This window comes from Balaenoptera musculus, chromosome 8 (genome assembly GCF_009873245.2).
Source record: "Balaenoptera musculus isolate JJ_BM4_2016_0621 chromosome 8, mBalMus1.pri.v3, whole genome shotgun sequence".
Lineage (NCBI taxonomy): Eukaryota > Metazoa > Chordata > Mammalia > Artiodactyla > Balaenopteridae > Balaenoptera > Balaenoptera musculus.
In genome coordinates this window covers 48640507-48666490 of record NC_045792.1, presented here as the reverse complement: position 1 = coordinate 48666490, position 25984 = coordinate 48640507, and the positions used below count along the sequence as shown (strand labels likewise).

Here is a 25984-nt window from a genome sequence, read left to right as displayed (position 1 = left end):
ATAAGGCAGTAGGTGGTTGAGCAATTAATTAAACATAAAGAAACCTAGCTGTAGTTGTCCCCAAATTGTGGTTTTGTTCATGCAAGTTAGACCACTCCTGCTCCGAGTCCCTGCTTACTGCATGCTGTTATTGTGTTCTTGTCTTCTGTGAAGGTAGATACTAGGGATTCTCCTGGTCAGGCATGAACTGATTGATGGGAAAAATTGCATTTAATCATAATGTATGATCCTTTTAATGTACCGTTGAATTTGATTTGCTAATATTTTGTTGAGGATTTTGCTTCAATATTCCTCAGGGATATGGCCTTTAATTTTCTCTTCATAGAGTGTTGTTATCTGGCTTTGGTATGTCAATGAAAAAATTGTTGCCTGCCATATCAGTAAAAAAAAGGATGTTGCAGCCATAAAGCCACTACAGCCACCCAGAGGGTGAGCCCTGAGGGTACACAGGATGGAGACAAATAGGCTGCCCATAGCCAAGCCCTCACCCCCAACTACACACCCTGAGGGGATTCAGGGTGAGAAAGCATGAGATACTGACATGCATATCAAAGGAATGATTTCAGTGAGCCCAGACCCTTGCATCTTCCCACACATAGAAAAGCACTAAATTCCTTAACTTGAGATGTCTGGTTTTCTTCAGTTAACAGTAATCTTTTGATGTTCCAACTACCTGGTCTTTGTGGCAAAAACTCCCACATATCCCGACTCCTCCCTTACCTCTTTGGAAGGAGTCTCTGAGATGCTGTGTCCGGGGCTTAAGTCCTCAGTTTTGCCTGCTGAATAAAACAAAACTCTCAACTTTTAGGTTGTGCATTGTTTTTCAGTCGAGGGGTATCAGGGAGATGCTAGCCTCATAAAATGCAGCTGGCTTGACTGTATGATCAGACAGGGCCACAGGCTGTGTCCCATAGTTTGGTAGGGCCACAGGCTGTCATCCACAGTTGGACAGGCCGCTGGCTGTGCTCTGCTGTTGGCCCGGCTCCCTGACTGGGTTGGGCCACCAGTTATGCTCAATAATCAACCTGGGCCTTAGGCTCTGAGACTGGGCAGGATTAGTGCTCAGCCTCTCTGGTTGGGTGAGGCCACAGTCTGTGCTCTGATGCTATGTAGGGCTGCTGGCTTGGCTCCCTGCCCAATCAGAGCAGTAAACTGGGCTCAGAGGCTGCTCAGGATTCTCTCCCCATGCCCTCTTGTCAGGCAGGGCTGGAGGCTGTGCTCAGCAACCAGGCCGGGCTGAGGGCTTGGCACCCTGTCCAGGTGGGGCCATAGAATGAGATCTACAGCTGGACAGCCCATTGGCTGTGGACCCAAACTGGACAGAACTGCCCAAAGAGCTCCCTGGCCAGACAGGGCCGCTACCTCAGCTCTGTGGATAGGCATGGCCACCAGCTGGGCTCTCTGCTCAGGTGCCACCACCAGCAGGAACACAGTCGGCCAAGACCCACATGCTGCTTACTGTGAGCCTCATCCCCTTCTCCGTCTCTAGCTGATCACTGCTGGTCTAACCCTACTGATTCCCCCAGTGATTCCTGTAAGGCAAGACTGCAGTGGGCCTCCTGGGAAGCATCCTGGAATGCTGGGGAAGCTGGATGCCCACTTGAACTCTCTTTTTCCCACAGGAGAAGTTGTAGGCCCTGGGGGGACCTTCTAGGTACAGAGCCAGGCCAGCCTGGGGGAGGGGCAATGCAGTCAAAGGGAAGTCCTGCCCTTACCCTTCTAATGCAGTGTTTCCTGGTTTCTGTGATCCAAGGGTATGCTTCAACCCCACTCCTGGGTTCTGGAATCTTCAGAGGTGTCTTGTTGTGCACAGTTGCTAGCTGGTCTTTCTGTGAAGGAGACAAACTGGGACCATCTCTTCCGTCATCTCGCTGACATCCCTCCTCCTGACTGATATTTCTTTACTACTATTTTCTACCTTGAAAAAAATAGTTATTTTTACACTGCTGCCAAACACATAGAATCATGACTTATATAGTTAATTTCACGTGTCTTTAAAAATTCTACTAATTTCTGACTTTAACAAAAACTTCTCCTTTTGGGAAATGAAAAGTGAGGGTCTTTCGTGGGGTAAATATTACAAAGAAAGTGGAACAGGGCTAGAGATACTGATTAGGATCAGGGTCTAGGAAAGCAGCTTAGTCACAAGGTCCCAGAGGCAAGTGGGACTTGGACTTGGAAACGCGTTGAGGAGAAGAGAGGATGAGAGGGGCAGGTGAGACATTCAGAGCTGTTAGAATCCAGGAACGGCAGTTACATGAGAGGCAGCATTTGAGTTCCAAGCCATCTTCGAAGGCATCTTGAAGTAGTGGCTGGAGCTGGCAGAGAATTTGGTAGCAAGGAAGGACAGAGTCTTGCCAATAGCAAGGAGGGCTGGCAATTTGTTCACTTGATAAGTGTTTGAGTCCCTGTATGTCAGACACAGATAGTCCCTGGAAGTACAACAATGAACAGGACACACACAATGCCTGCGTTCACAAGCCTCAAGTCTAGTGAAAACAAAGGGCCAGGCCCCTGCGAAGTGAAGTGGGTGTCCCAGTAGAGCTCCAGACACAGCCGAACATGAGTGGGAGACAGGGCAAAAGCAGTGCCATACCGATCAAGCACACAGCAAGGAAGACAGGGGAAAGGCTGCACAAACTTGAGCACACAGATGCTTGTCCAGTAGACCCACTTCTTGGTGAGGAGCAGACCCCCTTGCACTGTCAGGGTAGGTTCTTCCTGGCCCAGAGGCTGAGGATTTGCAGCCAAGTGACACTGGATGTGATGCGGTTCAACAAGAGCATCAGGGTGCGTAACAAGTCAGCAGTCTCTGCCAGATGCAGCCCATTCTGACCAAGCCTGGGCATGAACTGAGCTGCTCGGTCTGTTCCCTAGCATTCTTGGCTGCTGACAGTCTATCCCTCAAATTGTAGACAGCTTCTAGACGTTGTGTTACAGCTGTTCAGACTCCCTTTCCTAGTATTTCCTAAAATGAAATGAAGTGAAATGAAATAAAATATGGCATAGTTACATAAGTCTTGTTTAAGCATGCAAAAAAAAAAAACAACTTTGTGTGGCCCAATAAATAGGATTTAACTTTGTTTGTCATAGTGTTCATTACTTTATTAGTTTCCTAGGACTGCTATAACAAAGTGCCACTAATTGGCTTAAAACAATAGAAATGTATTGTCTCACAGTTCTGGAGCCTAGCAGTCTAAAATCAAGGTGTCGGTAGAGTCTCTGTGAAGGTGCTAGAGAGAGATGCTTCCTTGCCTCTTCTAGATTCTGGGGTTTGTGGGCAATCCTTGGCACTCCTTAGCTTGTAGATGCATCACTCCAGTCACATGGCTGTCTTCTCCCTTCGTATCTTCACATTGTCTTCTCTCTTTGCGTCTGTCTCTGTGTCCAAATGTCTCCTTTTTATAAGGACACCAGTCATATTGGAATAGCTCCCACCCTAGTGACCTCATTTTAACTTGATAACCTCTGATTAGGTAAGACCCTATTTCCGAATAAGGTCACATTCTGAGGGCCTGGGAGTTAGGACTTCAACATAACTTTTTGAGGGAACACAATCCAACCCATAACATTAATTCTAGGTAATAAGTGGATCTTGAGTCCATTGCCAGGAATCTAGCCACATATTCTCCCTCCTTTCTCTCTCTCCCCTCTCCATCCCTGCCATCACATTCTATGAAAACATAAATATGGTGTTTCTCAACCTGGAATATGTTTCTAGTAACATCACATTTTGTAAGCAAAAAAAAAAAAAAAAAGAACACCTGCCTATACTATTCATTTAGGAATTAAACTATCGAGTACTTTGTGACATCCCTCAGATTATTTTCCTGTATTGCTTCTTCACTCTCATATTGGCACTAAACATCTCTTGTACCTATAGTCTGAACTGTCCAACTCAATTTTAGATTCATTGAGAACAGGGCTTCTAGTTATTGTTAATCTCACAGAGGAAAATTCTGGTCACGATCTATGGGTGGAACGAATGATCGAAAGCATGTCACAATATCCTCTATGCCTGCCACCAAACACACTGCTCCAGGCAAAATAACTCTGTCTGGGACAGTCCTATGCATGCTGGGATGTTTGGTCACCTTAGGACTCAAAATAGTTCAGGTTTAAATAGCAGGTGAGATGGAGGCAAAAAAGTAGATTCTTTTTCTGAGAGACAACTCTAAAGAGAAGAAGATAGAGTAATATCTAGAGAAGGAAACAGGGTCGAGAGAATTTTTCACCTCTTTATTCCCCCTCTTTCTTATTTTTTAAACCATGCTGAAGGCTTATTTCTATAATGAAAGGAAAAAGTGAGGATGAGGCTGGAGATATAGGAGACTAAGGATAATTGCTGGAGCAGCATCTTGTCCTCATGAAGTAGAAGAGGCAGGATGCTGAGTCCGGAGGGTAGGAGAAGGTCCCACCTGCCTGAGAGAAAACCCGATGTGTGAAAGTGGGAATGGGAAATGGAGGGGGATTACAACAGATGCTTTCCATCTTGTCAGGATGCGGAGTGAGGAGAGGGGTGGGGTTGAGGCTTAAATGGAGATGAGCAAAGGCTTGGAGATGTAAGAAAACAGTAAAGCACATTCCAAGCACCCAGGAATGCCCAGCTGAGATGGGGAATCCTGAATACGCAGCATATAACGTAATTATTATCACCAGCTAGGCTAAGATCCCCAGCCTGTCCAAAGTCATACAACTACAAGCATATTATAACGTATTTCCAGTCTTGAAAAATATCTACCATTGCACTTAAAAAGACTTGTCTATGGGCAAGTACGTGGCTAGACAGGAGACAAAAATACTTTCTAACAGGCTTCAGGAGAAAATGAAACATGAGAGGAAGCAAAAAATATACTCAGCCTTTGGCAGGACTATTATTAATGGGCACTCCTTACTGTACTGTGGTAGGTGGCACAGTCAGGCATACATCAGCTCAGACTGGAAAGCAACATGGGGAGAAGAGGAATCAGAGATGGGGCAATTTGGAGGCTACATAGGGGCCAAGCACACATTCTTGGCATCCCGGATGGTTTGGAACCTTGACATAATGCCAAGACTTGGCTGCCTGGTACTAAGAACTCTCTTTCTCTGGTGGTGGGCATTTATACATACCCTATGCCAAATCCTCATGATAACCCTTTGGGATAGTTATCCAATTTAGCCAAGGGGAAGACTTCGCTTCAATACAGTTAACTAGTCCATGGCTGGTAAATTAGCAGAGATGAGATGTAGCTAAGCTGATTGATTTAGCCCCTCCCTTTGCCCTTCTTACTTTTCACCTGTAACAGTGAAGATAATAACAATACCTAAGCACAAACCTTTGTAAGTATTAAATGAGGTCATGTACGTGAAAGTGCCAGGCACCCCATAGATGCTGCTTATATATTTGTCTAGCATAGTGGTTTTCAACTGGTAGCAATTTTGCCCCCCAGGGGATTTGTGGTAATGGAGATATTTTTGATTGTCACAAGTAGGGGAGTGCTATTGGCATCTAGTGGGTAGAGGCCAGGGATGCTGCTAAACATCCTACTATGCACAGGGCAGTCCCCACAGCAAAGAATTAACCTGCCCAAAATCTCAATGGTGGTAGCGTTGAATCCCTGCTGGTAGCATAATGCGGGGGACTGGAAACCGTACACACTAACAAAGCACAACAGAAGCAAAGTAACTGACGGGTCTCGGTGACAGGACACTTACAGATCTGGATCTTGGACCCACTACTTGCTTTTGGCAAGTTGTTTAACCTGTCTGAGCCTCACTTTTCAAATGGGGATCATAACAGCATAAAGTCATTTCAATAAATTAAATAATTGCTGAATAATATTCTGATAGCACAGTGGAATTAATCATTTGTCACCACCTTGCAATTTAATAGACACCAAGTTTCTAAACTTGCAAACGTTCTTTTCATAGTTAACAGGACTCTCTGCTGTATTTCTTGTGGTGCTTTCTGAAGACAGGTTTTATTCAGAAGAAAGTGACTTAGGGATAGCATTGAAAGCTGTCTGCCATGGCTCAGTATCTTGTTTTTTTTCCCAAATTCTTTTCTGAAAAGATCGCTGTACTTTTGATTTGGGCAAACACTGATCTAGATTTTAAAATCTTTTGCATAACACTGGGTTTCAATTTTCTCACATGTGGATACTCTTACAATCTACCATGGCTGCCTGAACAGAGGCAGCTCTCTCTCCTCTGCAACATAACCAGTAGGCAACATCTCGTATTGTCTGGGTGTTGGTCTCTCCAGACATTTTCACCAGCAAGGCTGCAGAACTGAAGGGCTCACTTTTTTCTTTCCAGCAGCTCACTTCCCACCCAGTCTTTCCTTCTCTGCCCTTCAATGATCCTGATATGCCATGAGTCCTCTCTGCCACTTCATGGCTGGTTAAAACATTTCTGATTTTTCCCCAATCTCCCTCTGATGAACGGATCAGACTCCAGGGCCCCTTCAGGTTCCATTCATCAAACCTGCTATCCAGGGAAGAGTCTCTTTGGGAAACTTCACACCTTCACTATTCCCTTTCATGGAGAAAATGTGGGTATAAGGGTGTGAGGAAGCACAGGGAGGCAGAAACCAATGTGGCGGGGAGGTGGGGGGGGGGGGCAGAGTGGAACAGGATGACAGAGGGTAGAGAGAGTGTACAGCTTGTAAGGGAAAGGGCAATCACCAGGCAAATAGATGGACCAACAAAGAGCATGGGACTTACAGTCCTAATGGCTTCCATGTGTAGAAAACATATAGGTATGTAAAGTATATATACCTGCAGAACCAATCAAGCACTGGCCTGGGAGTGGGGTGCTCAAGGCATGTTATGTATTTTCCCTCTGAGCTACCCAACAAGCTGTGAAGAAGTGAAAAGTGGAGGAATATCGTCATCCCCACCCTCTCAGATAAAGAAACTTCGGAATATCGTCATCCCCACCCTCTCAGATAAAGAAACTTCGATGCAAAGATGTTATAACTTGCCCAGTCTCCCCCTCCCAAAGTGGTTGAAGAATGGGAAAAGGAGAGAAATGGACCCCAGGTTTGCTAAATTTAAGCCTCCTGCATCAGAAATTTGCAAGAAAAGCCCACAGGAAAAAATAGAGCAATGAGAGGCCAGAGAAAGAAAAGTGAACAAGGGCACTGATAAAAGTGGGAAAGTTAAAGAGATAGAAGAAAGAAGGGAGCCTGAAGAAACCTAGGAGGAAAAGTGACAGAGAGAGACGCATACCCGGGACCACCACAGGGGAGGTCGGCAGTGCCCACTGGCCTCACGTCCTCAATAACACTCTCACCTAACAAGGCAGAGAGACCACACAGGAAACCGTCCTCTAAGAGAACACCCAAATCAATAACAACATACCTCTGCTCCATTCTTTTCAATACAGACTTTAATTCATACCGCACTCTAAGGGGAGGGGAGGGCCCAGGGCACTGTTTGGAGGGGGCAAGCACACTAAATACACTGACCTTTTGATGAAAAGTTGGAGAAGGGACAGGTGGCTACAGAAGCCATCTCCTGCCCCTTCCCCCATCCCCACCCCATTCCCCAAATCCCGTCTTGATTTCTTGGCTTGTCTGATCCGGTAAGAACCTTCCAACGGCTTTTTTTTTTTTTTTAAACACGAGGCTGTGATTAAAACAACCCCCAACTTCTCTTCAGCTCTTTTTCTTAAGTTTCTTTTATTAACTGAATTTTTTAAATCCCGTTTCAACTCCACGTGCATTTGCCCATCGTTCTCTAGTCTTGGAAGAGACCCAGAGGCTGCCGCCTCCACAGCAGTCTCCACTGGGGGAGAAGAGTACCGCGCAGTCAGTCCCGGTGCGCCCCCTCCTCTCCGGGCGCCCCTTCCCAAATCCCGTCCGGTCTCCAAAGGCTGGCGTACGCCGTGCGGCTGTAGCCCGCGCTGTAGTCGTAGGACACCTGCGGGGGCGGGGGCGGCGGTGGCAGAGCGCAGTCTGAGAAGAAGGGGGTGAAAGAGGCCAAAAGGCCGGGCCCGTCGTCCCCGCCCGGAGAGTCCGCGGCGGCTGGGTACAGGGGGCGCAAGGGCTCGTTCAAGGTCAAGCCACCACGGGGGGCAGCCAGGGGTGACTTCTTGGTCGTGGGGCCGCCCGGGGCGCTCCAGGGCTCGGGGTACAGTAGGCTCCCCCCCATCGCGGGTGGCGGCTCAAAGAGGCCGGGCTCCAAATCCGGGGGTCCCCTTAGGACGGCTGCTCCGGTGAGGAACACATCGAGAGGTTCCGCGGTGAGCAAGACGCCCGCCTCGGTGCCGGCGCCGTAGTCGGGCCCCAGCAGCTCGAAGAACTCCGCGGCCTCGGCGCCCTTCTCCAGGTCGCCCAAGCTCACGCCGGGCCCCGACGGGCCGCACCCGCCGCCGCCCGCCCGGGACGGCTCGGTGAAGAAGGACGGGGGCAGGTTGCGGGCCCGCAGCGGGACCTTCCTGGCGCCGGGGACGGCCGGACCCCCTGCGGGGCCGGCCGCGTCCCCTCCCAAGCCCCCAGCGCCCGCTCCCACGAGCCCGGCCGCGGGCGCCGCCTCCGCAGCCCCGGCAGGATCTGCGCCCCCGGGGACGTGGCGCAGCGAGTCGAAGAGCGCGGCCAGGCTCCGGCTTTGCAGGCTGGCGGCCGCCGCGGCCTGCGACGCCTCCCGCCGGGGGGCCGCCTTGCCGTGGGCCTGGACCGGGACCGTCTGGGCGCTGGCGGCGGCGAGCGGCCGCTTGGCGGGCGTGTCGGCGGCGCCCGGGGAGGGCGGGCCCGGGGGCGCGGCGCCCATGAGGCCGCTGCAGCGCTTGATCTGCTTCTGCAGGTACTTGCGGTGGTTCACCTTCCGCTTCGACTTGCCGGGCTTGTCCAACGCCAGCTTGATGTTGCTGGACGCCGAGTCGATGAAGCTGAGCAGGTCGCGGGTGGCCTCGCGGACGTCCCCGCCCTCGGCGCCCGCCAGCAGTGCGCCCGCCGGTGTCCCGGTCTCCTCATCCTCGAAACAGCAACCCTTGTCCAGGGCTCCGAAGGCGCCTCCCAGCCCGTCAGGGGAGCCCCCGAAGCCGAAGGGGACGAAGGGGTGCGTGCTGAGGAGCGCCGCCTGGACTGCCATCGCCGCGGCTCCCGGGCGGCCCGCAGCGCCGCCCGTGCGCCCCCGGCCGCTTCCCGCCCCCCGCCCAGGCCCGGCTCCCGCCCTGGCGCGGTGCGCGCGGCGCAGCTTCCTCGCTTGGGGCCGGGCTCGCTGCTAGGCCTCCCGGGGGAGCTCATTAGGTCTTGTAAGCGAAGGGCGGAGGGAGGGAGAGCGCGGCGACCGCCCCGGTGGCGAAGGGGAGGGGCTTACTTAGCTGGGCTAAGCCGGGGGTGGGGGTGAGGGGGTCGCTTTTCTAGTTTTCTGGGCTTTCTCAAGCTCATCGCCTTAACCCCTTAGTTTCCCTTCGCCCCGCGCGTTTCTCTTGGCTAGCTCCAACCGCAAGACGTGAGGGTGGGATGGCCCGTCCTCAGACTCCAGCTCCGATACAACCACGCCCTGGCGCTGGGCACTCTCCCTGAGGCTGAGAAGGGAAGAGTCCAGACCCGTGGGTTTCAGTCCCAGCTCTGGTAACAATAGTAGCCATCAGCTACGGGGAGCTTGCTTATGACAGGCACTGTCCATGCATTTCCTCATTTAACCGTTGAACAATAGTCCTGTAAAGTACGTATCAGTATTATTATCACCATCTAACAAATGAGGAAACTGAGCCTTAGAGAGTTTCAGTGAGTCGGCCAAAGCTATATCCAGTCCAGGCTGACTCCAAAGCCATTCCTAAGCCCTTGACAAAACTTATGTTCTCTCTCGGCTTCCTCACCTATCATATAGGAGAAGGAAACTAGTGTCTCTTCAAGCTCTAGCCCTGGTCCTGAGATTCTAACTCGAGTTCCTGCAGGACTCTCAACTCTGATGCTCTTTCTTCTACCCGTTAATTGTTTATAGCAAACTGAGGCCAGCACTTGACCCATCTTTTATTAATAGTAGACAGCAGGAGGCAAGGAAGTCACTCCCACTAAGCTAGCTGGTGCTTTAGAGAAACAGCCCTGTGTGTGTATAAAACTCTCAGCCTCTTAGGACAAAGTATGGACTGGAACCTCTCCCCTAACTGTCATGCCATTTAGGTTGCCCTTTTGGGACTTCTGTTGCATTTCAAGAATCACCTTCAAGTTCATTTAGACCCACTTTCACCTGGGCAAGCTTCTTGGGATAGAGGAAATGAGTAATTTGGCAGAGCACGAAAGATGATTCAGAAAAGACAGGTTCTGGTCTTAGCCTCACCACTCAATAGCTCTGTGACAGGTTGAAATCCTTGCTCTGATGGGTACACAGCTTCGGGCAAACCAGCTGACCTGTCTCTGCCTTAGCTTACTCATGTTAAATGCAGGTAAGGTTGCCCACCTCACAGGGTACTTGTGATCTTTAAAGGAAACATCCTGTGGAAAATCCTTATCTATTGACTATTCTATAGCCTGTGATGAGTATTTGCCCTTATTTCTCTAAAACACAAAAAGGTGACTATGTTTCCTTACATGAACATCTAATATGTGATAGAACACCTCAGTCAGAGGGTGTTCATGAGGATTAAGTGAGGTAACATACATGAAGATGCTGTGTGTGTGATAACGTGTTGTCTAAATAAGTTATTATAGTTTAGGTGCAGAGTCTACCCGGGGCAGATACAGACCATCTCTTTCTTCCTTTCTTTTTTTTTTTTTTTTTGGTGCCGTGTGCAGTGGAAGCCAGAGTCTTAACCACTGGACTGCCAGGAAAGTCCCTAGACCATCTCTTTCAAAACTCTTTTCTTTAAGCCTCATTTTTCAGGATGTAGCAAGACCATTTTTGAGCACCCTGAAGGTACAGCCTTACCAAAAAAAAAGGGCCAGATGAACACTTTTCATTTGGGAGATGAAGTACTTTTCCCAAGCCAACATGCTGAAACAAACTTTTTTTTAACTCAGGTTGGCTCAATTATAATGTACTTTTCGTTTGAGTAACACACAAGGTTTTGTCCTCCATGACTGGACTGTTTTTTTATTGTTGGTGACCTTGCACTCAGAAAATTGTGTGGGCTTGTCACTGAGTTGTGTTTCTCCCCCCCTCGGATGTGGATGTCAGCACTTCCCTTTCCCTTTCGGCAGGACCATTCCATTGACCTCTGCGTCTGGCAGCAAGAGCACTAACTCCTTTTTTTTTTACTTTCTTTCAACTGAGCAGCTCTTACAAATCCCGAGATTGCAGAGGACAATATATTTAATTGACATCTTTAGTCTGAAAAATCTCTCGTAATCCCCACAGAGTTAGCTAAGCCCTCATGTAATCATATTCAAAATAAATAGGATATGAAAATATTAATATGTAAAAGTCTGTTTTCAGATCATTGGAGTTCTGAGCATCAAAATTGATTTGGCATTAGATGAGGACAGGTTCAAATTCTGGCCTGCCACTTGCTAGGTGAGTGCCCTTGGACAAGTCAATCTGTCTTCCTAAAGCTCAGTTTCCTCATCTGAAAAATGGAAGTGGTCCTAACTGTTCTCAGAGTCTTTGTGAGAATGAGGTATCCTAAGAGGCAAATAATACCCCTGAATCTTGCTTGTTTTATGTGCTCAATGGAGATCATCTCAGCTCCTCAGGGTTGTTGTGAGATGGTGTATATGAAAGTTCCTGGCACAAAATAGCAGCTCAACAAATGCCCATGTTTTTGCTTCTTTAGGCTCCACCTGCTTCTTACCAACATATCACCCTATAAAATCAACATCATTTGTTCTTTCTCCCAACAAAGTGACTATTTCCAAATGAAAAAGAGCAGCTATACTTGCGGGTTATAGAAACAGAAAAACGCAGTGTAATAGCATAGAGAGAGTGCTAAAATTAGAAACAGAGATTGAGACTGGAGTCCAATATACCCTCTCATTATCCAGCTGACTATAAAAATTCACTTAACCTCCTGTACCTCAATATTCCCATCTATAAAATGGGAATAATCATGTGAATCAATTTGATAAGGCTATTGTGAAAATCAGTGAGATAATGGAAATGGAAGTCCTTTGTCAACCATAAAGCTCTGTATACAAATATAAGATATTCATGGCTTAGAATTTCTATAGCCTGATTCACAAAATTGATCCTTATGCATAAAATATCCATCCAATCACTTATTCATTCAACAGAAAGATACTGACACCAACCATGTGCTCAGCACTGTGCTGGTACTGTGGATACAGAGATAAGAAGCCATGATTCCTACCCTTTCTGGTGGACAGACAGACATGCAAACAAGCCATTGTAATATAATGTGATACTTCTTAATAGAAGTAAATTAAAGGTACAATAATTGATGGGATAAAAGACCTTCAAGTTGACCAGAGGAGTTGGGGAAGCCTGCATAAACAGGTACCATTTGAGCTAAGAATTAAATGATACATTTGAGTGTGCCAAGCAAACAAGCAATATCTCTGGGAACAGCCGGGCAGGGACATGGTCATACGAAAGCAATGGTGTCTATGGAAAACTATAGATAAGAAGGCAACAAAGAGCAACTTCTGCTTGAAATAGCTCTATAACTGAGAGCAAAATAAATCCTTAGTGCTTCCAATGTGCAGCTAAATGGCACATGTGGACCCCACCTCATGGTCTCAGTTGCTTTTCCCCTTTCCTTTGGGGAAGAGCTCTATTTCGGATGGAATGAGCTTCAGCAAAGTAAGAGGCCAGCTCCTGCCAGCCATCAGGCCCCTCCTCCTACACGCTGAGCAAGCACGCTCACTTGAGTGGTTTTGACATCAATCCATTTCACTTCCTATGGGGCTAAGGGACCTGGCTCCAGCCTGCACTCAGGCCTCTCTGCAGAGCTCCAAACTAGAGCTCTTTTGCCCCACTGATACCTAATGCTGAGCAAGTGGGATTAGTCTCCTTGGGAACCAAGCCCCCCAGGGACTCAAGGGCTGAACTTGCCCCAAACCGTTTGGGAGAATTGAGATTTCATATTGTTCTTTTACACTTGGATTTCAGGACATTACTTAGACAAAGGCCCACCTGAGAGCTGCCTCCTTTCTTGTGGGTAAATATAGCAGCAGGATCAAAAGCTGACTTACTTATTTTGTTTTCCTCTTTGTAACTTTAATCATATTCCCTGCAGGACAATCTTAGTGCTCAGGGCTGTCAGGAATGCACATTCATAAAGGGAGAAATAATTATGCATCTTTTTTTACTCTCTTTCTCTCTTCCCATAACAACTGCTTGTCATTCACTATTTTTCAAACCTCAAATAAAACAAATTAATTCCTCAGCATCACCACACAACTTATAAAGTATCAATTTCATCACAAAATAATGTTGCCTTTCAAATTGTACACTCCCCAAAATGTATCTCTTGTTTTCTTTCTCATCCTTTCCTCCATCCTTCTGGTCCATGTGACATTGACAATGGCTAGTCTGGAGGATCCAAGATGGCGTCATTCACATGACTGCACCTGTGCCTACACATGCTGGCCTATCCAGTAGCTGGTGTAAGAGTACTCAGACTTCTTACATGGAGGCTCAGGAATCCCAGAGACAGTGTTGCAATAGGCCCCATGTGGCATCTGTCAGGCTTCTTATGATCTAGCTCCAGAATTCCCAGAATATCATTTTCACTACAGTCTATTGGTCAAACAAATCACTAAGGCCAGTTCAAGAGGAGAGAAATTAGAATCCAGCCCTCAATGGAAGAAATTGCAAATAATTTGTTTGGTATGTCTCTTAAATCTCTTTTCATCTATATCACCCCCCGCCTTTCGTTTTCTTTGCAATTGGTTTACTGAAGAAACTGGTCATTACCTTGTCATTTTCTCCCACATTCTGGATTTGGTTGGTTGCATCCATCTCCCTGGTATCACTTAATATGTTTCTCTGGCCCCTGTGTTTCCTGAAAATGAGGAGTAGATATAGGGGCTTGGTCAGATTCATGTTCTTTTTTATGCTATAGTGCTCACACACAGACACACACACACACACACACTATAAAATATATGCTATAATATTTATAATGGTTTCAGAATAACAATGCCAATATTCTTACTAATAATATAATTACTACAAACAATCTTATTTTTTCTCCTTTTTTCCATTATTTTGTCCTCAAAACATCTCCCACTAGTGATGAACAGTCCAATTACTATGTTTTAAATTCACTTTTAAAAATCCTCTCTGTGTGGTTATACCACAAATTCAATACACAGTTAGGTTTATTTTTATTACTTTGCTTTATATAAAATTGCTTTATAAATCTTTAATTTTGTTTTATAGATTTTTAAAAATTTACATGATTTCAAAGTCAAAACTACATCACAAGACATATTCAAAGAGAGCTAACTTCTACTGTGGTCCCCTCCACCCAATTTTCTCCCCCCTTCCTATAGGTAATCTTTGTTGTTGTTTTGTTTTGTTTGGGTTCAGGCTTATTCTTTGTTAGATAATCATATTTTTATTATACATTTTCTTCTTCCTTGTTTTTTTTACTTAACAGCAATACATCTTCATTCATTTTTTTTACAGTTGTGTAGTATTCCACTGAGTGGATCTACCATAATTTACTAAACCAGTTCTGTTATGATTAAATTACTTGGGTTTTTCTAGACCTTTTATATGACAAACAGTGCTGTGATAAATAGCTTCAATGTAAAACCAAGATCTCCTAACTACTGGTCTGGTGCTCCTTTCATAATATTGATGTAGTTATGAAAATAAGGCATATACTAATTTACATTTCATTCCTTCTTTCATTTATTTAACAAACATTTATTGAATTCAGACTATGCATCAGAAAGTGGTATGATTTTGGAGGAACATAAAGATGCATAAAGCAGAGTCCTACCTTCAAGGAATTCATGATTTGGTAGACAACGCAGACATATATTCAGCAGAATGCAAAGCCATGTAAAATAAGGTGTAAACAAATCACTGTGAGTTCAATAGAAAGAGAATCCACTCGGATAAAGGAAATTGGCAAGGAGACATAGATAATGTGATATTTGAATAGAGCAGGAAGAGCAGAAGTCCCCAAAGTACATAAAGACAAATAAATACTCGATATAGACTGCATGGAAATTTAGTTCTAATGCTTGTCCTTAGCTAAGATCTTTTCATTTTTACAAGGAGAATGTTTTAATGTACTATTTTTTAATATACATTATATATTAGTTAAAATACTGATTTTTCAAATGAGTGTGGATGGCATTTTCAGTGAGTAATGAGGATTTCTGTGTTCCTGGATATGCATAGGAAAATAGTAGGAGACAACACTAACTGGGCTGGGATTATCAAATGGCAAGCCAAGAGACAATGTAAACTCTGTAGTATGTCTCTTTCTTTCCGCATCTCTTGAGATATTGTTGGGCTTGGTTTATGCCAAAGGAAAATAAGACCTGGAGAGAAAAGACCTGGATTTAAGGTTTGGATCTACTTTTTAAATGCGTCTTGTTTATTAACTTATTCTTTTCTACTTTATTTCAGAAAGAAATATAGACCAATTATGAGAGTACATAAAATGCAATGAGATAACACAAATTAAACTGCAAACTAGTGCCCAAGTTTTGGTTCCTAATACCATTCCCCAATAAAGGGAAGTAGACCTCCTTGAGAAACGGCTGATTCTAGGACTGGAGGTAGGGAATATAAAAGATGAGCCTGGAACATTTTATAGTACCAGAAAGTAAAGAAGTGCTCAAAACACTATGTCAAAGAGACACAGGAGCCAACTAAAAGAGTTCCCAATGACCAAAATTGGAACAATTTAAGCAACAAAATAAATAATGTAATATTGGCTTATGAAACAAAGAATAAAATAAATATCCATTAGTCCATACTGACGTAAACAAATGATTGAATAAATAAATAAATAAATGAGGGTAATAGATAAATCTCCCATAAAAAGGAATTCCAAATAATTTATATGAATACTCTGCTCTCAAGGAGGTGAAGCATAACTTCTCACTCTTTAAGTGTAAGTTGTGCATAGCGACCTTCTTCCAAAAAGAACACCATGTAAAGAAGGGGAAAAGAGTGATTTTATAGTAAAGAAACCTGGCAAACACCACTTCAGCCAGGTGATCAAGGTTAACAATGGTGATGTCATATTGATAATACATACCCTTGATAAGATGAGAATGGCACTTTACTAATGTGGTTTTCCCAAAAACCTATTATTGCCATCTAATCATGAGAAAAACAAGTCAGCCAAATCCCAATTGAGGGGAATTCTACAAAATGTCTGACCAGTACCCCTCAACACTGCCAAGGACACCAAAAACAAGGGAAGTCTGAGAAACTGTCACAGACAAGAGGACCCTGAGACACAGAACTGTAATGTAGTCTCCTAGATGAGATCCCAAAGCAGACAAAAAGATATTAGGTAAACTAAGGATATCTAAAGTATAGACTTCGGTTAATAATGATGTACCAATGTTGGTTCATTAGTTGCAGCAAATGTACCATAGTAATGTAAGATGCTTACAATAGGTAGGGAAACTGGGTACAGGACATATAGGAACTCTCTGGCTGTTTCTGCAATTTTTCTGTGAATTTAAAACTATTCTAAAATAAAAGACTTATTTAAAAAAGAAAAAAGGTAGGAGGATTTCATGAAGAAATAAAAATGTAAAGTATTAAGTGGGCCCTGGGACCTAGAATGAGATTAAACCTTATAAATATATATTATATCCTTGTGAAATAATTGCATATTCTGTGTAATCTTCCTAAGAGCCAATGGAAAAAGTGAAATCCAGTCAGTTACCATAATTAACACTACCTAAAACATAAAAGGAAACCAATCGCTTAGGATAAATAGAAGGATCCTTGGTTCTAGAGCCAGTCAGGTATTTCTCTCAAGGGTCCTCATGAGGAGGAAAGTGTAAAATGGAGTGAACAATCTTAATAGACAACAGCTGTGGATGATCCTTATAATAACAGCTCTAACGGATCACTGATCCCTGAGCCCAAGCCCCTCTGCAGTATGACATTGCCCCTCCTCCCATCATGAGCTGGAAGTCTGTTTCTCCACACCTCTGAATCTGTGCTGGAGACAGTGCACAAATTCCAAACCTTTGCAAACATGCAACATAAGAGGCTTTGCAGCTTCCACTTTCACACTCTCGCAACACTAAGACCCCATGCTATGAACGATCCCAAGAGAATCAAGGTGCCCCAGATAAGAGCTAGCACCACTGCCAGACATGCCTGTGAGACCGTTCTACACCCTCCAAACCCAGTCAAATCATCGTATAACTGAAGCCACATGAGTGGTTCCAAGAAAGACCTGCAAAAGAACCACTCAGGTTGGGCTTCCCTGGTGGAGCAGTGGTTAAGAATCTGCCTGCCAATTCAGGGGACACAAGTTCAAGCCCTGGTACAGGAAGATCCCACATGCCGCGGAGCAACTAAGCCCGTGCGCCACAACTACTGAGCCTGCGCTCTAGAGCCCGTGTGCCGCAACTACTGAGCCCACGTGCCACAACTACTGAAGCCCGCGCGCCTAGAGCCCGTGCTCCACAACAAGAGAAGCCACCGCCATGAAAAGCCCACGCACCACAAGGAAGAGTAGCCCCTGCTTGCCGCAACTAGAGAAAGCCCGCGTGCAGCAACGAAGACCCAACGGAGCCATAAATAAATAAATAAATAAATTTATTAAAAAAAAAAAAAAAAGAACCACTCAGGTTGCCAACCAATACCATCATGTGAAATCATAAATTTTGGTTTTAAGGCAATACCTTTTGGGATGATTTGTTATGCAAAAAGTTTAATGACCTATTTTTTAAATAATAGACTTCACTATAGAAGAATAGCACCACACTCCAATAAATCTGTTAAAAGCAACTGAACAGAAAGCTTTCATTCTAACTGAACACCTTGGAAATATCTCTTAAGCAAGATAATCCCTGCCCTGCCCACTTCAACTGAGATAATGAATGTGAAAGCATTTTGCAATTGGAAAGCATCCTACCAATTGCCATTTGTCCAATTTTTTTAAAAAATTTTATGGGCTTTCCAGAATATTGCTAAACCAGGGCAGCAAGCAGTACACGCATAAAAAACAACAAAGGATTCTCCTTACCCTGGACAATCATTAAGTCAGTGTTTTCTAAACTGTGCCCTCCTTCCCCCTGCTTGTCACCAGTGATAACTCAGGTGATCCCCAGACGGCTTGGTGTTTTCAAAAGAAAACTGAAACAATTTTGTGTACATATATTTTATAAATTTTAAATGAAAAATTATGTAAGTGAGACAATGTAAACACCTAATACAGTGCTTGACATGTACTCTATGCAACATGGTAAATGGTGACTATTATTATTAATGTCAGGGTTTTTTAATATTATTATCATTACTGGTATAATAAAATAGAACATTTTTTGTGGCCATAATAAATAAATAAATTATTAATAAATAAATAAGGGAGGCAACAGCACAAGAAAAAAATTATGGCTTTCAAAGAAATCACAGTTTTTCTTTATAATCATAACCTAATGGTTACACATGTATATCAAAGACTGCATACATTTGTTCCAGCTAAACTACATGATCAGTCAGTTAATAGATATGGTTTTCACCTCAAGTTTATGTAATTTACACATTAGAGTTTTTGTTGGTTACATTTCCATTTTCTTTATTATTAATATATTACGTCTATATCTCAAATTTATGAAAGCAGATCAATAGCTTCAAAGCAATTTTGTAGTACTAAATTAGTGAGAAAAATAGTAAAAAAATTATAAATATATATAGTAAACAAGACAAATGAAAATATAAAATATACATGCTGGCATAAACACATCTGTAAGTATAATAATTTGTATAAGGACTGCAAAAAAATAAAGAAAGAAAGAAGAAGAAATTTGGAAACTAACTGATTTGAGCCACAGAACCCAGGAAAGCCTCAGTACTTGAGAAAGTAAGCGTGAGGAGAGGGAAAATAGGAGAATTGGTTGAAAGCCTGTATAAGAAGCAATTAGAATTCAAGATCCCCTCCCCCATCCCATATAGCCCGTTGGGTTGAAAACAAGAATTTTATTTTCTACGGGATTGAACCAGAATGGTTCTAGTGTAGGGGATTCCATGTACAATGTAGAGTGAGCAATGACACACCATACTGAAAACAAAGGAATTAAATGAAATTCTACATTTTGAATAATGAATAATGACCCTCAGCCTCATTTTCCAGTCAGTTTCTAGAATGTTTGCAGCAGGTCACATACTCCCCAGTCAGGAAATTGGAGTAGTCTTCTCTGAAGGGTTACTAGCAGAAGAGAAAAGCCTGGGTGGATTTTCAATAAGTTTTTTATAATAGCTATCCAATCTTAAATATAAATTCACATCCAGCATTCATCAAATATTTTGGCAATGCCTCCAACATGGATAATAGAGACCCCCCCCCAGAAAAACATTAGGGGGAATAATCCCAGAGGAAACTAACAATGCAGAGAGCAAAAGTTCCATATAAATTATAATTCAGAGATAAAATAAGATTAATGATTAAAGAGATAAGAGAAAATATTGCAACCATGAAACAAGAATTAGATGTTACAAAAAAAAAGGGAGGGAGTAAATCAAAAATAAGAAAGCACTCTTAGAAATTTGTGGTAATATATTTTTAAAAGTCAATAAAGGGATTGGAAGATAAAGTTAAGGAAATCCCCTAGGATGAACAAAAAGTCCAAGAAACGTTCAAAATTAAGCCTAGAGGAATTTCAGGGGAAAAAAATAGATAAAATGGAGGAGAAAATATTATCAAAGAAATAAAACATGTAAATGTTGTAGGACTGAAGGATATGTATTTCCAGATTAAAAGAATTCACTAAATGCCTAGTAAACAACGATAAGATCCACACCAAAGCACATTATTATACATTTTCAGAATATTAAAGACTCTAAAGAGAGATAAATGTGATGTACAAAAAATAAAGTCATAATAATATCAGACCTCTGATTAACAATACCAGAACTTGAAAAAAAATGGAGCAATGCCCTTAAAAACCTGAGAAGGAATTATTTCCTAGTTAGAATTCTATACCGAATCCAATGATTCATCAAGCATGAGGATAGAATAACATTTTCAGACATACAATATCTTACGAAATTGCCTTTCAAGAAACTTTTCTCAAGGAACCACTAAATAATGTGCGCCATGAAAAACACAGAAGCAAATGGTATCCAGAAAACAGGGGATCCATCACAGGATAGAGTCAAAGAGAATTACCTGGATAGTGACAGAGAGAAGTATTACCACAGCCATATAGCAGGCTGGGTGGTGACGATCAATTAAATTAGAACAGGAAAATGGAGAATTCCTGGAGAAGGAAGGGAGGTTGCCAAGAAAATCAGTGGAAGTGATTAATTTTCTTATGTATTTGACGATGATGATAGGAGATGACAGATACCCTTGCTACTTTTTTTTTAATTTATTTATTTAATTTATTTATTTTTGGCTGCACTGGGTCTCTGTTGCTGCGCGCGGGCTTTCTCTAGTTGCGGTGAGCTGGGGCTACTCTTCATTGTGGTGCGCGGGCTTCTCATTGCAGTGGCTTCTCTTGTTGCAGGGCACGGGCTCTAGGCGCGCGGGCTGCAGTAGTTGTGGCTAGTGGGCTCTAAAGCACAGACTCAGTAGTTGTGGCACACAGGCTTAGTTGCTCTGCGGCATGTGGGATCTTCTCGGACCAGGGCTCAAACCCATGTCCCCTGCATTGGCAGGTGGATTCTTAACCACTGCACCACCAGAGAAGTCCCACTCTTGCTGCTTTGAATATCCTAACCTTATTCTTATTCTTACCTGACAGAGCGTTCCTCTCTCTGTGGAGGCTGAAAATGAGACAGTTGCATCTCCCCTTTAACTACAGCAGGGACATGAGAGCCAATCTCAGCCAATGAGACATTAAGAGAAATCTACTCTTGGAATTCTAGGAAAGTCCCTCTTCACCTACATATTTTAAAAAGAGATAAAAGGAGAAAAAAGAAAGAGAGAGGAAGAAATTCTCTCCTTCCTGCCTTTGTTATATATGTGATACTTGGAGCTGCAGCAGCCATCTTACAACCATGAGGAGTCAAGCCTAAAAATAAAAAATCAACATGCTAAGGTTGGCAGAGCAGAAATATGAAAACACCTGAATCCTCAATGATATCATAATGTCACTGAGTTAACCAACCCCAGAACTCCCTATCTCCAGACTTCTTTAAGAGTAAGAAAATAAACCTATTTTGTTTAGGCTACTTTTAGTTGGGTATGGTGTTACTTTGCAATCAAAAGCATTCTAAGTTCTATAAGAAGGTGTTCTCCTTCTATTAATGTGTTTAGGGAAACATAAAGTGAAGTATACATAGAAAACTAAATCACCCCCAAAACAAGGCAATTATTAACTTCAGGCAAAACAAAAAGCTGTACAAGAAATTTTAGTAAAATGTAGAGGAACTGTGAACAATATTCACATAATAATAGAATAATCATTGAAAATTTAACCAAACTGTGTTATCACTGTACTGAGATGACTGGGAAAGGGAAGAGGGGGAGTACCCCACGGGTGGAAAAGGTGTAAGTGTTCTATAAGTAATAGAGTTTTCAGGGCAAGCAGTTTTTTGAGGGGTAACACTTATGAAAGGTAAGAGGGAGAGAAAGTGGAATTGGACAAGGAAAGACTATAGACTACAATGCAGATCTGAGACCTGTTAAAGGAAAGGAAAGAGGAAGCTGAATCCAGCTGGGAGGGCCTCAGACGGTCCCATGGACCTGACAAAATTCTCTGCAAGCCCGGAGGGGACGTCTGGAGTAAAGATGACTCAGTAAAGGAGTAATACACCAGGCAGAAATGGCTAGGCCTGTGCATCACCACTTTGCCCAGTCATCAGATGGAGTCACCTCCAGAAGAGCGTGGCCTCAGCTTAGAAGAGCAGGAAGCCTGAACACGTGAACACCTGAAGGCTGTCAGCTCAGTGTACTTGCAGCAGCTGGGCAATGAATCCTTTCTTGAAGAGGAATCTAAGCAGTGCATCTCCATGCCTGCCACATGAGATTATTTTGAATCATGTGGGTGCCTCATGGTTGCAAAATGGCTGATCCACTTCCAGCCATCACACCCCTATTCCAAAGGGACAAAGGGACTTTTCCTCAGGGCCTTTATGATTTTATACAGAAAGGGAATCCCTCCCCAGAAAAACATCTCATTACCCCAAACCAGATTACATGCTTACCCTTATACGACTCAGTGACCATGGGGAAGAAAATTACGATTTGTTTAGGATGATCATAATTTACCCATGGATCACATAGGCATCTACACTTACTGAGATGGAGGGCTCTTTGCCCAACACCTAAACAGATCATTGTTCTGCTAGCAGAAAAAGGAGGAAGCATGGCTTTGGGTGTAGAATGGACAAGATGCCTCATTTGATCCAAATCTCCAGAACTGTCTAAGAAAACCACCAAACATTTGCTGTCATTCCCAACAACCTACGATTGTGTGTGTAACCGAGAAGGACCCTAAGAGACCTTCCGAAAATAGAACCCACCCATGTCCTCTGCCTGCCTTTTGTCTGTAGAAAAACTTTAGTCAAAGAATAAATTTAATCAGAGAAGTGAGAAAATGCAGAAAGAAAGGAAAACAGTCAAGCATGACAAAATAATAATACTTTAGCCATTAAACAAAGTCAAGGACCTTTAGTTCCTCCTCAAGGGCTAAAGATAACCTGAGCCATGTCCTTTGAGCTGTTTCACAGATACTGAAAGCCCCACCAGGTGGGAGAAGTTAACTGTATGCTGCCCACAAGCACGTAGACCCCAGACAGGTTGGAACCAGGAGGTTGATGATGCTGACTCCCCATTACCTCACCACCAGCCAATCAGAATGTCCACGAGCTGATCACGCCCTGCTCCTTGAACACTGTAAGACTCCTCACTACCCCCTCCAGGGTGGGACACATAGTCTTGAAGGTATTAGCCCTCTGTGGCCCCCTTTGCCTGGCAAAACAATAAAAGCTACTCTTTTCTACTTCACCCAATGCTCTGTCTCCACGCTTCTATTCAGCACGGGTCAACAGAGGCTGAGTTTCAGCAACAGGAGTAAGAACTTCTAATTGGTATAAATAGAGAAAAAGAAATATTGTCTAGTTGTAAAATCTGACCTATAGCTGAAGCAATCTGTTACTGATCTAGACAGAGTCATCTTGCTGAAGAACTGCATAAGATTTCACTCCTCTGACTGATGTAAAATATTTTTATTACTTTTTAAAGCTGTGTCCTCATGCTATAGTCCATAATTAATTTTTTAACATTTTATTTCATTTATCTAAAATTAGTGATCTGTATTAATGGGAGTGAGGTTTCTTTTTGAGGTGATAAAAATGTTCTGGAATTAGATAGTGGTGATGGTTACACAACTTTGTGAATATACTAAAAACCACTGAACCGCACATTTTAAAGGGGTGAATTTTTATGGTATGTGAATTATATCTCAAAAACAAAAAATTAGTGGCATGCATGTGTGCTGAGTTCCCACTGAGAAGTTCTCCGATGTCAAAAGTTTGAGAAGGAGCCCCCCCCCCAAAGTGATGTAGAGATGGGCACTAGCTCTCTGAAGCAATGGGGTCAGCAGGGAGGTAGTACACCTGCATTGCCTGATTTTCCAGCCAGTTTCACAGACTGTGAAGAGACCCTGATTCATGCAGGCTGTTAAAGCTGTTCTGCATAACGCTGAACAACCCAATCCCTTACCCAACCAATGAAAGTATCAATTTGTTCTCCGAAAATCCTCTTTTCTCAGAGCACAGCACTGTTCTGCCCCTAGGACTGCCAAGAAAATTTATGCACTATCTCACTCTCGAGGACCCCAACGTCCAGTCTGTAACTGTGGGATGTATAAGGGGTCATGGCCACACAGAGATCAGAGGTGAGGGAAGGCTTCACACAGGCTTGAAGTCTGGGATGGAAACTGCCATGGGGGGAAGAGAGCAAAGAATATTTCAGGTGAGGACACAGCCAGGTCAGAATACACAGAGGTAGGAGACAGAATGTATTAGCAGAACTGTGAAATGTGTACATGGAATATGGTTTGCATGGGTGGGATTGGCAGGGGATGAGGCCGTGGTCAGAGAAGAGAGACCTGAATGCCATCCTAAAAAGTTTGGGCATTATTACATAAGCAATGGGGGACTGATGAAGGACTCTAACACCAAGAATGGTCAGTTCTTTATTTTAGAAAAATTATTTTATACATATATAGCATAGTATATATGTTTTTATATATAATTATTTACCTGTAGTGTATATATTTTAATTATATATAGAGAGAGAGAGACAGAGACAGAGAGTATTCTGTTGAATATGGAGTATATATATATATACATGCAATGGAATACTATTAAGTAATAAAACGGTACATAGTTAACAACACGGAATATAGCCAATATTTTATAATAACTATAAATGGAGTATAAACTTTAAAAATTCTGAATCACTATATTATGTACCTGTAAGTTATATAATATTGTACAGCACCTACACTTCAATAAAATAAATTTTTTAACTGTCTTATAGTTTTTTAGTAAAGTATAGTTAATTTACATTGTTGTATTAGTTTCAAGTGTACAGCAAAGTGATTCAGTTATACATATATATATTCTTTTTCAGATTCTTTTCCATTATAGGTTATTGTAAGATATTGAGTGTAGTTTCCTATGCTATACAGTAGGTCTTTTTTGTTTATATATTTTATATAAAGTAGTATGTATATGTTAATTCCAAACTCCTAATTTATCTCCCCCTACCCTCCACTATCCCCTTTGGTAACCATAAGTTTGTTTTCTATGTCTGTGAGTTTATTTCTGTTTTGTAAATAAGTTCATTTTTATCATTATTTTACATTCCACATATAAGCGATATCATATGATATTTGTATTTGTCTGACTTACTTCACTTAGTACAATAATCTCTAGGTCCATCCACGTTGCTACAAATGGCATTATTTCATTCTTTTTTATAGCTGAGTAATATTCCATTTTATATATATAGACATATAGATATATACACCACATCTTCTTTATCCATTTATCTGTCGGTGGACATTTAGGTCGCTTCCATGTCTCGGCTATTGTAAATAGTGCTGCTATGAATAAATAAAATTTTTTAATTAAAAAAATAAAAAACTACAAGCTATTGATGCAACAAGATGGATGAATCTCAAAAACACTATGTTGGGCCCAATAAGCCAGCTGTAAAGGTGTGCATGTGGTATGATTCCATTTATATGAAATTGTAGAACAGGAAAACTAATTTATGGTGCTGGAAATCAGAACAGTGGCTGCCTGTGGGGGAAGGGATTGCCTGAAGGGGGGCACAAGGGATCTTTCTGTGGTGACAGGAACGTATATCTTCATTGAGGTGTTGTTTACATGGATGTGTGTGTTTGTCATAACTCATGGAACTGTACACTTAAGATTTGTCAAGTCTGTGTCTGTAAATTATACATAAAAAACAAAAAGAAATCTCACTCAGGTGTGAGAATGAAGGATGGATCGGCAGAGAGCAAGGCTGAAGAAGATGGACTTGCCTTTCCATCGCCTTCTCTGTCATTACAGTTCATTCAGCGCCTGCTCAGTCACCCGGCCAGTCTGCTGCAGGCCCATACAGAGGGGTCCAGGATGGAGCTGAAGGGCTTGATTTCCAAAGAGCAATTGTGCCCCCTCCTTTCCCTGGAAATGAGGAAAATCACACCAGACCCTCCACGCGGAATCTTCTTTTGTTCAGATTTCATTCAAATACCTGATAGCTTACTCCTCTTGGAGATAGTCGACTTAAGTTGAATCCATGTGGAGCAGTTCTATCAGAGCAGAGCAGGAGGCTGCTCTGAGCCCGAGAAAATGTTTACACCGAAATGTGACAAGTGCAGGCACCAGGGAGACCCAGGGCCTCAGGGAGGCTGGGTGACTTCAGCAGCCCCCAGTCCAATATCCGGTGTGCCAGACAGAAATGCTTAAAGACC

General features: G+C 43.1%; 1 protein-coding gene and 1 long non-coding RNA gene across 2 annotated transcripts in view; both read right to left on the bottom strand.

Moving 5' to 3' along the window:
* Nucleotides 1–742: 742 nt before the first annotated feature.
* Nucleotides 743–25984, bottom strand: part of LOC118899974 — a 48391-nt gene continuing 23149 nt past the window's right edge. Inside the window, exons 4-6 of the long non-coding RNA XR_005021016.1 lie at nucleotides 13806–13893; nucleotides 1716–1829; nucleotides 743–779 (exon numbers count right to left, since the gene is read on the bottom strand). This is a non-coding gene — a long non-coding RNA (uncharacterized LOC118899974). The remainder of the gene's footprint in view (nucleotides 780–1715; nucleotides 1830–13805; nucleotides 13894–25984) is intronic.
* Nucleotides 7357–9234, bottom strand: FAM181B (family with sequence similarity 181 member B). Its single transcript, XM_036862066.1, has one exon. The coding sequence runs from the start codon at nucleotides 9075–9077 to the stop codon at nucleotides 7797–7799; it is 1281 nt and encodes a 426-aa protein (XP_036717961.1). The 5' UTR covers nucleotides 9078–9234; the 3' UTR covers nucleotides 7357–7796.